The sequence below is a fragment of the Muscardinus avellanarius genome (genome assembly GCF_963383645.1).
Source record: "Muscardinus avellanarius genome assembly, chromosome: 8".
Classification (NCBI taxonomy): domain Eukaryota; kingdom Metazoa; phylum Chordata; class Mammalia; order Rodentia; family Gliridae; genus Muscardinus; species Muscardinus avellanarius.
Window position 1 is genome coordinate 25,871,078 of NC_137794.1, and position 14,001 is coordinate 25,885,078.

At 36.8% G+C, this 14,001-nt stretch overlaps 1 protein-coding gene across 8 annotated transcripts in view; it reads left to right on the forward strand.

Annotated features, from left to right (window-relative positions):
- The window catches only part of FAM135A (family with sequence similarity 135 member A), a gene marked incomplete at both ends in the record, with an annotated part of 117,963 nt that overhangs the window by 35,355 nt on the left and 68,607 nt on the right, over positions 1-14,001 (forward strand). For 7 of the 8 annotated variants that reach the window (XM_080699924.1, XM_080699925.1, XM_080699927.1 and 4 more), the window contains 4 exons: positions 798-877; positions 10,694-10,833; positions 10,937-11,007; positions 13,044-13,217. In XM_080699924.1, coding sequence (XP_080556050.1) covers positions 820-877; positions 10,694-10,833; positions 10,937-11,007; positions 13,044-13,217 — 443 coding nt within the window. The remainder of the gene's footprint in view (positions 1-797; positions 878-10,693; positions 10,834-10,936; positions 11,008-13,043; positions 13,218-14,001) is intronic. The other variant, XM_080699929.1, reaches the window with a different exon arrangement.

Here is a 14,001-nt window from a genome sequence, read left to right on the forward strand (position 1 = left end):
GTTTTTTAGCCATTTGTAATTAATTTGTAGTATATTGTAGTATATAATGTTTTCACAAAATTATATTTAAGAATAATGTGTGAGTGTGTGTGTGTGTGTGTGTGTGTGTGTGTGTGTGTGTGTGTGTGTTTTACTGGGGACTGAACCCAGGAGCATTCTACCTCTGAGATAATACTCCTTGCCCTATATTATTTTTATTTTGAAACGGGCTTTTCCTAAGTTACCATATGCCAGCCTTGACTGTCTCAGCCTCCAACATACTGTGATTACAGGCCTGTGCCACTGTACCCAGCTTTTTATTGTCTTTTTAGAAAAAAAATTAAAGGATGGTGCTATAACTCTGTGGTAAAGCACTTGTTTGCATGTTAGGCTCTGGGTTCATCCCCAGCACTTAAACAAATACATACATTCACACACACACACACACACACACACACACACACACACACAGAAGAGAGAGTGAAGAAAAAAAAGTTAAACTATATTTAACAGTGAAACTCCTTAATGCTTTTCTAATCCTACAGGTTACTCTCATATTCTCTCATGTAAAGTAAAAATATCATATGTATTGTATTTGTTTCTTTCATTTATCTTTATACTTTCTGAGTTTCCACTTTGGTTTTGTACCGTGCTAGTATATGATGTCTGGGTCTGTTGATATCTTTTTTCGACCAGTGATAAATATGGGAAACTAATAGTATTACATCAAATTTATTATTTTAATGCATACTAAGTGTAGAAGTTGGAATATTGCATATTCTTAAATATGCTTTGAAATGACTGTTTATTTGCTTTAGTTTTTACCAGATTCGTGCTTCTATGAAAATTCCACCAAGAATTCCTCACAGAGTAGAAGCCAGTTTGTTACATGCAACAGGTAAGCCAAGGAATATTTTCAAGTAAAAAAAAAATATTCAAGTAACATTAATAATGGTCAAAAATAACTTTTCACTAGTATTTTTATTTTTATTTATTATAAATAAAGGTAGGAAATAGTATCTTGTGATAGCCTTTGTAAGAAATATATTTTTGGTCCATGGTAAAAGTGGCCTGATTATAGATACCATGTGTATTAGTCAAAATTTTCATAGCTATAACCCAAAGGCTTTACTGCATAACTTAGAGAAAGGAATGTTTATTTGCTCAGTTTCTCTTGGAAATATTGAGATTCAGTCTATGTGAGGCCAGGGGCTGCGGATCCCAGGGCATGGCAGCAATGAGAAGCACACAGAGAGAGAAAGCACACAAGGCTTTGCTCTCACATCATGGAAACTGCTTGTTTCTAGCCTCCATGATGTGAGAGCAAGTTTACATACAATCCCCAAGGCTGTACCCCCAGGGAGTCACCTTCTCCAGTCATACCCTACCAGCCCGGGCCACCACCCAGATAAATGTATTACAATGGTTTATCCACTGTTGGGATTATAGCCCTCACGACTCAATTACATCAACTCCAAAAACCAATTCATGAGCTCTTCAAGTACAATTCTGTATCTAAGTATAACATTTTTCCCCAGTCCCTGAATAGGTTACGCCCATTTCAAATGCAAGATGCATTTAGTCATCCATCTCCAAGAATACCAAAGTTGTAACAGTTTCAGCGTCATTGAAAAGTCCCCAAGTTTCCTCTGAGACTCAGAGTGAACTTTGTGAGCCCATGTAAAAGAGCATGAAGATCAAAATAAAAAGCAAGTACATGCATACAGTATACAATGGCAGCCAGACGTGGTGGTGTACACTTGTAATCCCAGCATTTGGGAGGCTGAGACAGGAGGTTTACGATTCCTGTACAGCCTCAGCTACTTAGTGAGGCCCTCTGCAACTCAGTGAGACCTGTTTCGTAATAAAGAATAAAAAAATATATGTAGGGCTAGGGATGTAGCTCAGAGGTAGAATGCCCCTGGGTTCAATCCCCAGCACCACAAAAAATACACACACTTTCCTCCAGGTTGTTCCATGTTTCTAGAATTTGTGAATCTTGGGAGTTTTTCTTGCAACCTTTGCTTCATCCTCCTGGCTTTACAGATTGCCCCATTTGGGCCTACTTGCAAAGATTCCGACCCTGCAACATGTTGCTTGGCTACCCAGCCCTTTCTTTGAAATCTGGGGAGAAGCCACCATGACCCTCTCTCCCCCCACCCCCACAGCAAACCCAGCATTATGTGAATGCTAAGGGCCTACAGAAATGGTAGTTACACCTTTCTTGATCATTGCCACTGAGGCCTTTTCAGTCACAGTCACTTGGCCCATTCCATCCAGGTCACAGCTGGGCCCACATCCATCCGGTTTCCCACTGGTTTCAGGTCCATCTCCCACCTCCATCATGGACACTGGTTGGTTCCTTCTTCCTTTCAGCTATCTTACTGATATCATCTCTCTGGGCCCCTCTTTCCATGTGCCTTTCTGGCCAAACTGCAAATCTATAGTCTCTCTTTTACTTTCCTTCTCTGAAATTCACCATACAACTTGCTGAATACATACATCAATATACATAATGCAACTTGGATATTTTGCTGTTTTGAAATTTTCTTTGCCAATTAATCAGTCCATCATCTTTAAATTCAACTTCACATAAAGTTTCAGGACACTGGCAAAATGTGGTTCCATTCTTTGCCAAAATTTAACACATTAGGCCTCTACTCCATTTTTCTATGGAGTCATCTTTGCCCTCCAAAATCTCCTGAGCACAGTCTCTACTGTCCACTTTTCTAGCCATATCCTGACCCTTCCAATTTCATCTCACAAAACAGTTCTAAAGTCTTATAATCCATATGGTCAAATTTAGATAGAGTTATGACCCCACTCCTCTGGTACTGTTTTCTCTACTAGTCATCATATTTTCCCAGCTATAACCCAAAGACCTGACCTATAATTTAGAGGAAAGATCTGTTTGCTCAGTTTTCCTAGGAGATATTGGGGTTAAGTCCATGTGTGGCCAGGCACTGAGGATCTCAGTACATCGCTGCTTGCTCAGTAGTCCTGCTACAGAAGGTTGCTGCTCCAGGCAGCTTCCTAAAAATCGTCTTCTTACACTAAAATGACAAAGAATCAGATATGATAATTTGGAGAAAATTAAATTTAATATCTGGAAGTTGGGAAGAAGTTAGCTGGCAGTTCTCCTGGCCTTCTGCAGCCAGCACCTTTAAACAAAGCAAACAGCAAGGAGGTTACAAGTTAAGTTTAGGATTTCAAGTTAAGTTTTAGGGAAACTTAAGCTTAATGAGCTAGGTTTAGGGAGTGGCAGTCACAAGCTTAGTTTAGAGAGGAGCAAGGTAAACATTTCAGGGAGAATAGGAGTCATCAAAGTCTACCTTTTGGTCCCATTCGGACCAAGGAAGTTTGTTTATTTTTAGACAATTTCCATTTAACATATACTGTGTATATGGTTAAGTCAGTCTAAATGGTAACCTCATCTCGTGGGATAAGATGGCTCCCAACAGTTCTAAGTATTTTGGAAAAGGAATGTTCAACATATGCTGTTTTATTCCAAATAGTAAGGAAATTAAATGGTTAAACATTGTAGAGAGTGGTGCAAGCTTGTAATCCCAGTACTGGGAGGCTGAGATAGGAGGGTCACAGGTGGACGGACAGCCTCAGCTACTTAGTGAGACCCTGTTTCAAAATAAAGAATTAAAAAAATAATAGGGCTGGGAATGTAGTTCAGAGGTAGAATGCCCACGGGTTCAACACCCAGCACCGCAAAATAAAAAAAAATTACTGTGTAAACTTGATATTACTAGTTTCCAAAGCATCCTAATAATAATAATAATCTGAACTGAATCTATGCTGAGCATGATTCAGTTCATTTTTGAAATTTAAAAAATTTACAGGGACTCTGAACTTTTTAGGATTTTTTTTATACTATAGAAACTAAACTACTAGATAATGTTAAATTATGGTGACCTGTACATAAATGGAGAGTTTACTGTGTCTGAAAGACTATCAAAATGCTCAGAATGGCCTATTGTTTTGACAAAAAAGAATTGTTTTTTCTTAAAAAGAAAAAAAAAATTCTTCTTGTCTTGGCATCTATGTCCCCCTCCCACCAGCACTGGTGATGGAATCCAGGGGCATTCTACCTTTGAGCTACACCCCAGCCCTATTTTTTATTCTTAAATTCTCACTGAGTTGCAAAGGGCTTCTCTAGTAGCTGAGGCTGTCCTCGAACAAGGATCCTCCTGTTTCAGGCTCCCAAATGCTGGGATTACAATCATGTAACAGCATGCTCTACTCAGCCTGTCATTTATGTCTTTTTTTTGTTTTGTTTTTTGTTTTTTGGTTTTGTTTTTGTTTGGTGGTATTGGGGTTCCTGGAAGCCCTTCTACCTCCGGGCTACACTCCCAGACCTATTTTATACTTTTTATTTGGAAACAGGGTCTCCAGCACGGCTCGCTTCGAACCTGTGTAGATTCAATCCTCCTGTCTCCACCTCCTACAAGCGTGCGCCACCCCACCTGGCGCTGGCATTTATATCTTAATGTTTACATTTGTCATAATAGGCCTTCTTTTGTAAGTTTGCTTTCAGTAAACAAGTAGTAAAACAACTGATGCTATAAAACAAATTTGGCACTTCCTTTTGGACTTTTTAAAAATCTAGTAGATGAAGTTCCTTGTTCTATTTCTCCCCTGAAGTTGCCATTTAAGGCAAAAACAAAAATAAAAATTTAAATGTTAGCCTCCGATGTACTTTTCAAGATGGCAACCTATTTGGCATAAATTCTAAAAGATTAACTAGGTTGACCTTTTATCTTTTGCACTACTGGGAATTGAACCCAGGTATGAACCTCTGATCTATACCCGCAGCCCTATTTTTTATTCTTAATTTTGAAAGAGGGTCTCACTATGTTGCAGAGGTTCTCACTAGTAGATGAGGCTGACCTTAAACCTGCAATCCTCTTTCAGCCTCCCAAGTACTGGGATTACAAGCATGTGCCAAGATACCTGGCAAGGTTGACTAATTTTAAGAAATGTGTTTTCTAAGTGGAACCAGTTTCCTTTTTATTATCATGAAGTTCAGAAAAAAATAATGTGAAAACTGAATATTAATTCTGGGCAGCTCAAATCTTCCTCATGAGGACCTGAAGATTTTGGAGATTGAATTAACTATACTGAAATTAACATTTTGGTGTTTGGTTTATTTTTAACTTGAAATAAATTAAATAACATTGTTTTTTAAGTGTTTGTATATGAGATTATTTAGTTAATCCAAGAAAAAAATATATTCAAAGTGGGGAGGAGATATAATATTCTAGTGAGAAAAGTGGGGAAATGACAGAACATAAAATCAGATAAGTTATAAATTCTTAGTAGATGACTGATTGACAAGCCAAAAGCAAATGTGCCTGAAGAAATAAAAAGTGCTTACTTCCTCATTTCAGTTACTGTGTAGCCTTACTTGTAGCAAACCAGTTAATTGGTTATTCTTGTTAGTGTTAGGTTTGATTTTGTTATTTCTTTAATTACAAATAGATTTCATATTTAAAAGATTAAAATGTTCTTTATTGTATCTCGTGTTCATCAGCTTTTTGTTGCTATGACCAAAAATACCTAACAAGAAAAATTTAGAAGAGGAAATATTTGTTTTGGCTCATGGTTACTGAAGATTCAGTCCATGTTCAGTTGGCTCCAAGACAAAAACATGGAAGCGGGCGTGGCAAAGAAAGGCTACTCAGCTCTTGGCAGGCTGGAGGCAGAGAGAGAGGAGGGTCCAGAGAGAAGATAAAACTCTTCCAGAGCATTCCCTCAGTGACCTGCTGCCTTCCAGTAGTCAGTTCAGCTCTTAATGGATGAATACCTCAGTGGATTGAGGACATCTGAGTCTTATGTCCAGTTATTGCCTAAAAGCCCCATCTCCGGACCTTGCTGCATTGGAGACTGTGCTTTCAATATGAGACTGGGAAACATTCCAGATCCAAACGTAACACAATGGAAATATTTTAATCGTTAATTTATCATTTAGCAACTTCTGTGTCATTCAAAGAATTATCACTACCTTAGTTTTCTCAGAGAGAAAGTGTGTGTGTGTGTGTGTGTGTGTGTGTGTGTGTGTGTGTGTGTGTGTGTGTGTGTTGGGATTGTACCCAGAGGCGTTTTACCCTTGAGCTGCACTTCTAACCCTATTTTTAAATATTTTATTTTGAAACAGGCTCTCTAGAGATTTGTTTCATTTTAAAATAGTATTAAAGCCGGGCATGGTGGTGCATGCTTGTAATCCTAGCATTTGGGAGGCTGAGACCAGAGGATCGCAGTTCACAGACAGCCTCAGCTACTTAGTGAGGCCCTTTGCAACTCAGTGAGACCCGGTTTCAAAATAAATAAATAATAATAATAATAATAATAATAATAATAATAATAATAATAATAAATAGGGCAGGGGGTGTAGCTCAGAGGTCGAATGCCCCTGGGTTCCATCCCCAGACCCGCAAGGAAAATAATTAGTTAATTAAATAAAATAGTATTAAGGAGGAGTTACCCTTACAAAAATGTTTTGCCTACAGAATTCTCTGTATCTAACTTTATAAAAATAAATATATATTTTTTGTTTTGGTGGTACTGGGGTTCCTGGAAACCCTTCCACCTCGAGGCTATACTCCCAGACACCTATTTTTTATATTTTTATTTGGAAACAGGGTCTCTTAAGCTAACAAGGCTGGCTTTGAACCTGTGTGATCCTCCTGTCTCTGCCTCCCAAGCGCGGGGATTACAAACGTGCGCCACCATGCCCGGCTAAAAATAAATATATTTATAAGAATAATATCCCTTTATCCTTTCTATTCTCTTTTACTTAAAAATTCCTTTTTTTTTTCTAAGTACTTGGGTTTTTCTCCATGCTTTCAATATTTCTACCTTGGATATGTACTTTTATCTCAGTGTCTTTTTCATATAGCACTCTATTTTATCATAATCCCTACACCTTCTAAATATTCCTGGGAAACTTATAGGAAACAGAAAAAGTAATAATGACTTTTGTCTGTGAGTTGCAGTAGGACAGGTTGGATGACATGGGAATTACATGGTATTTTACAGCTAATTGCAGTACATTTAAATTATTTCCAGCACAAGATTGTTCTGACAGTAAGAGGTTTGGATCAGGAAACAACTGTCATCTGCAATAACATCAGTCATGAAAGACAATGAGTATTTGTAAGACTGTTGAAAATTGATTAAATAAAGCATTCATGGACTTTAACAACAGAGAAAGCACTGCTGCTTCTGGGAAGCTGGCTTCAATTTGAAGTGTTCTGTACAGTTTTCACAAAAAGTTCAAATAATTTTTCATTTCTAGTAGTGATAGTATAATTAAAATGAAATGTATTTTGTTTCATTTGCTTTTATTCTTTATTTTTTTTCAAAATAATTTTTATCCAAGTATAGGCAAATGATTAAAAAACCTATTAATTCAGAAATATTTGTAGCAAAAACCATAATTTTTTCTCTAAATGCTGTGACTTTTAATTTTTTCTGTAGTCCTGATGGTTAACTCTATATGGACATTATTTATGATAAAGATAATTTCTTATTTACCCCACTTCTCCACTTCCTGTCTTATCTCCTCCTGCCATCCCCCCCCCCCTTATTGAGGATAGAACCCAATGGCATTCTACCTTCAAGCTATACTCCAGCTCTACTTTTGTTGTTGTTGTTCATTATTTGGAAACAGGAACTCTCTGAGTTGCATGGGACCTCATTAAGTAGCTGCGTCTGTGCATTAACCAGGATCCTCCTGTCTCAACCTCCCAGATGCTGGGGTTACAAGCATGCATCACCACACCCAGCTCCCCCTGCCTTTTGAAAGAGATGATGTTACTCTCCTATCTTTCTCTATCCCTGTAACTTCAAATAATTACATAAAATTCTGTGTCCTATTTCAGCAACTGTCAGACCCTTTTTGTATTGAGGATTTAAGCATTCAGATTTCTTTCTTCATTCTCCAGCCCCTTCCTGACTTATGTTCTGTTTTTTGACTGTAGGTAAATTTTCTGTGCTTTGCCTTTTGGTTGATTCCAGAGGTTTAAAACAAGTAAATAACATTTGCCTTTTTGTAGGATCACAAAAAGAAAAAAATTATTAAACTGATATGAATATCTAACACAAAGAAGAATATCTTAAGTTTCTTGGAAGATAATTAAGGCAGATCTAGTTACCTTGGTACTGATCTAGGTCACTGGTTATATCTGCATTTTATGCATGTCTATTTTTTTTTTATAAATTGTTGATCCAGACATACTCTGATATAGATCACAGAGTGGTAACTTGGAATCTAGAGACCAGCTTCCTCTTTTGCTTCCTTGAAAAACTCTACCTTTCTGAAGTTCAGTTTCTCATCTATACAGTGTATTACCTACTTCACAGAGTTGTTAGGTATTAAGTAAAGTGAAAGTATTTAGCAAACTTTTTTAAGAGTATGTAGTGTTACACAGAATTTTATATGTAAATTATTATTATTGGGCTTCTAGAAATATAAGAAAGAATGAGAAGCAGTCAAGTTTTGACTCATTTGTTATTCTGTGCATTATAAAGAACTGAAACTTCCAGTAAAGTTAATTTGATTTCTATTATTCAGCATAGTAATGAAGTAAGTGCATAGGATAGCCTATTAATGGTTAAATTTAATTTTTTTTACAAAATCATTAAAAAACATTTCTGAGATAAGCATGAGCTAGGATTACCAAGGTAAGAAGGGAGAACTGAAGAGAAGAGACCTCACAAATGACCCTGGAATTCATAACGTATCAAGGAGATCTAGGTAGCTGGGCTTGCATTTCTATACTTTAAAAACTAGCTTAGTCTGCCGGGCGTGGTGGCGCACGTTTGTAATCCCCGCGCTTGGGAGGCAGAGACAGGAGGATCGCACAGGTTCAAAGCCAGCCCCGCGCGCTGGCTTAGGAGACCCTGTTTCCAAATACAAATGTAAAAATAGGTATGGGAGTGTAGCCCGGAGGTAGAAGGGCTTCCAGGAACCCCAGTACCACCAAAAAAATAAAATAAAAACTAGCTTAGTCTGTAGAAAATGTTTGAATTTGTAGGTAACAAGTTTCAAGTCTTGTGTTGCCACTCAGTAGCTTTATGGTTATAAAAACACATTACTTACTTACTTTGATCCCTTCTTTTCTAATCATTAAAATAGAAACAATAGCAGGGCTGGTGGCCCAGGCTTGTGATCCCTGCCCTTGGGAGGTAGAGAAAAGGTCACATGTGATAAATCATCATCATCATCATCATCATCATTATTATTATTATTATTATTATTATTATTATTATTAGGTCTGGGGATGGAACCCAGGGGCATTTGACCTCCAAGCTACATCCCCTGCCCTATTTTTTTATTCTTTATGTTGAAATAGGGTCTCACTAAGTAGCTGAGGCTATCCGCGAACCGCGATCCTCTGGTCTCAGGCTCCCAAATGCTGGGATTACAAGCATGCGCCACCATGCCCAGCTTGATAAATTATTGAATGACCAATGTAACAAGCTGAGTTGCATTTAAATTTACCCGTGGCCTTCCTCCTACTCTCATGGCTTGTCAAAGCAGAAAGCCTCTGTGAGGTGAAAAGAGTACCCTCAAATAATATAAGACAACAGAATAGAAACCTCAAAAAATGTCTGTCTTAGCTTTTAATTTATACTCAGGCTAAAAGGATAGGACCATGATAGCAGGGATCTTTCAGATGACAGACCCCAGTATATCTTTTGAGGCCCACTAATCCAGTCCTTTTTTTTTTTTTTTTTTTTTGGTGGTGGTGGTGGTGGTGGTGGTGGTGGTGGTGCTGGGGTTCCTGGAAGCCCTTCTACCTCCGGGCTACACTCCCAGACCTATTTTTACATTTTTATTTGGAAACAGAGTCTCCTAAGCCAGTGCGCGCGGCTGGCTTCGGACCTGCGCGATCCTCCTGTCTCTGCCTCCCAAGCGCGAGGATTACAATCATGCACCACCACGCCCGGCACTAATCCAATCTTCACGTGTCTGATAGGTCTCAGTGTGTCTACAGCATAGGTTAATTTTTTTTACTGTTCAATATAATAACAATAACATCTCCCTTCAGTACAAAGATTAGAGAAGAATTATTATAGCCCCCTATAAAAGATTGAGGTTTCCTGAAGTTAAGAGTTGTGACCAGAAACCCATTGCATGCACAGTATCCACCTGAGCATGCCTCCATGTCAGTCCTTTGGGACTTGAGAGAGAGGGTACAGGTGAACCGATAGGAACAAGAAGTCCATGCTGCTTGCTGTGTTGTGAATAATCTTTTATCTTTGACCTGAGACTCATATCTTCTACCAGCATCTATGAAACCATGGCCACTACCTTGTTAGCTTGCTTGCAAGTAAGATAAGTCTCAGATTCTTGACAGTTTTTGAATCACCAGAGAAGTCTCTTGTCTATCTCTGCTCTGGAGAATATGAATCAAGCTGCTAGCTTTCTAGTACAGTAGAAGAATTCTGAGGATTTTTTTACTTAGTAGACAGTATGCCTACTTTACATTTCAGATTAAGGTAAGTAATTATAGTTTTATAATGGTTATAATGTACTTACTTACATTTTATCAGAAATTAGTAAATTTTTAGAAATGCTCTAAGTAATGATAACAACGGAGTAATATAATAAGACTTGTTGTATTTTTAAAGTAACAGTACCTCTTGTGATATTATATTTTGTTTTTTACCAGTCACTTACATACCTTATTTGTTTTAGGTATAACGTTAGCCTTTCCAGCTTCAGTTCACGATTCTCTGATTTGCAGTAAAACATTTCAAATTCTGTACAAAAATGAAGAGGTTGTTTTAAATGATGTTATGATCTTCAAAGTTAAAATGTTATTGGATGAAAAAAAGGTAACATCTTTTCACATATATTTAGATAAATGACCTTTTAAAGCTTTATGGCATGTTTCTAACTTTATAAATATTTAGAACGCATCTCTCAATTTCTTTTCAGATTGAAGAAACCCTTGAAGAAATTAATTTTTTATTGTCTTTGGATCTACACTTCACAGATGGCGATTACTCGTAAGTAGGCTATTCAAATAATTAAAAAATCTTTGGGTGCTTATGACTGAATTTCTTAGGTTCCCCATTTTTTTTCCAGAATTTATTTTATCTCTTTCTTGTTTATTTGGAAGAAGTACTTGTATTTTCTGCAAGGATCTCATGAGAATGATTAGACCTGCTCTCTTATCCCCATGTTGATTTCATGAACTCCAGAGAGCAAAGCCAGACAAGTCAAAGAAATATAAAACAATTTCCTAAACTCTGGAAATCATGTAGTTGATATAATAACACTACCGCAAGACATTTAGATATAACTGAAATTTCTTCTACTGTCTCACTAGTGAATCTTTCTTGTATCATGAATTGCCTTCTTGAGATGGGACTTTGTTGACACTGAGAATCATCAAGACTGATGACTCTTAGGCTTGACAGGTGTTTTTAGTTCATTAATTTTTCTAGCCTTAGAGAAAATTTCAGGACCTTGAGAAAGTTCTAGGACCCTGAACTTGCCCACATACCTACATACCTAAAATATATGCAGTCATTATTTTAGGGACAAAGTGTGTTTGTATTCGTTTGAAATAAGAATCTGAGGTCTATTTAATCATTTTATTCTTGGAGAGCTCTCTCCCTCACCAACCATTTGAAATGAAGTTTTAGAACTACTTGAAAATTGTATATAAATTCAGACTATTTGTCAGACTAAATAGTCACATTCCAGAAAGGTCTGCTTTAAGTGTCCTCATCACTATCAATGAGGAATAAGAAATTCTACTGAAAACTACTGCTCCTCTGGCATAAGTATCATTGTAAGAATTCTGAGCCAGATGTGGTGATACATGTCTGTAATTCCATTATTTGGGAGACTGAGACAGGATAGCCTCGGCAATTTAGCAAGACCCTCAGCAACATTAGTGAGATCCTGTTTTAATATAAAAATAAAATAGGGCTGGGGTTTTATGTTGGAGGTAGAATGCCTCTGCACCTAACCTCCAATACTACCCTCCTTCCCTAAAAACAAATAGAATTGTGTAAGGTTTGTTTAATTGACCAAATCAGAATTTTTTACGTGGAGAGTAAGCAGAAATGAGCAGGTAGTTATAATGTGTGTGGAATTTTAAAGTATATTTAATGTTTATGACATTGTTTTACATTTTTACATTTATAAATGTAATGTCAGACTAAATATAATAAAAGTTTTTTATTTTACTGATTAAACCATAACTTGCCTGTTTTATTTTCTTCTTTACATTGTATAGAGTTCTATTAAGTCTTTTATTCTAGAAAAAGAGAAGAATTTACAACATACTGTGGCAGGTCCAACTTTCTAATGGGCATGAGGAAAGAAAGAGGTCAACCCAGACTTTCTAGGACCCAGAATTGGACATATTTTCTCATCTAGTTACTAACAGGAGCACTGGCTGCACCAGTGAATCACCGTCAGCAAATTATCTTTGAGAACTCTAGTACACCAGACAAGTGCTGTGTCTGGATGTGACTTATCTTGACTGACTTGACTATTTTAAAGCAGCATTTAATACAGTAAAAATAATTTGAAGTATTTTGAGGGGGTTTATTAGAATATAATTTGACTTGTGTTATGCTGCAACCTTATAATAAACAGTATTCTCCACAGAGCAAAATTTACTTTAAGATGAGATTAATTCCTGAAGTATCAACAAGGACTCCGTTTTTTGTGGGTTTTTTTTTTTTTTTTTTTTTTTGCAGGTCTAGGGATGGAACCCAGGGCCATTCGACCTTTGAGCTACACCACAGTTCTATTTTTTATTATTTATTTTGAAACAGGGTCTCATTGAATTGCAAGGGCCTCACTAAGTGGCTAAGGCTGTCTTCAAACCTGATCCTCCTGTCTCAGCCTCCCAAATACTGGGATTATAAGCATGTGCCGCCATGCCCAACTACTTCTATACTTTTAAAATTGCTCTCATCCAAAAATTTAAAAAGTAACTAAACAGATGCTTTTGATAGTTAAACTACTATACAAAATATAATAAATATTTCATCTTTATATGCAAATGTGTTACTTTTTATAGGGCAGGTGATCTGAACACCTTGCAACTAATAAGTAGCCGAATGTTGAAGCTGCATTTTAGCCTCTGCAGAGGACTTCATCATCATGCCAATGTCATGTTTGATTATTTCCACCTTTCTGTCGTGTCTGTTACAGTCCACGCATCCTTGGTAGCACTCCACCAGCCACTCATAAGGTAAGGTGCACCTTCATCTTCACTGATGAAGTGCCTTCATGTTTATAGGGAAGACTTAGGCCTTGATGAAGGTAACTGAAAAAGAGAAGAGAGGTAAAATTCATGACTATCAAGAAACACTTTTCATTTTATTCTAAGTAATAAAATTCAAGAACATGGGACCAGTAGGTTGATAACTTTTCTATTAAAGAAATTGGAGCAATCTTTGTCGATCCTAAATGAGTTGACCAAGAAAGAGTAGTGCAGTCCAGAAATAACCATATAACATTGTTTAGTCTGTACCTGTGTTTTTATCCAGTGCTATACTGTTATTACTCATTCTCTGGAAAAATGTATGGATTCTTTTCTTAATTTTTTTGTTTTGTTTGTTTCTTCTCTGAGTGGACTAATTTTATCTTCTGAATGCTATGTCTATAGTAATTGTTACTTTCTAAGTCTTAACCAATTTTATGGATTTTTACATTGATTTTTAAGTTATGTCCTGTACTATTTTAGTTTGAAGGTGTATAATTTTCTGGCTAATAAGTACTTTGGAATATTTGTATTTTCTGACCACTTCCATGGGAAGATAACTTGTCTTTTATTATGGAAAAATACAATTCAACTCGCTCAGTTAATACAATATAATTTATACTTGTAGTATGGGCACTAGATGGACACTTCAGTAACTTACATGAAAAGACTACAAATTGATTTGCACTTTCTGACACAAATCTAATTCTGACAGCTGTTAATGGGGATGAAACTTAAGGGGTTAAAATGGTAAGCTGATTTATCAGAAAAT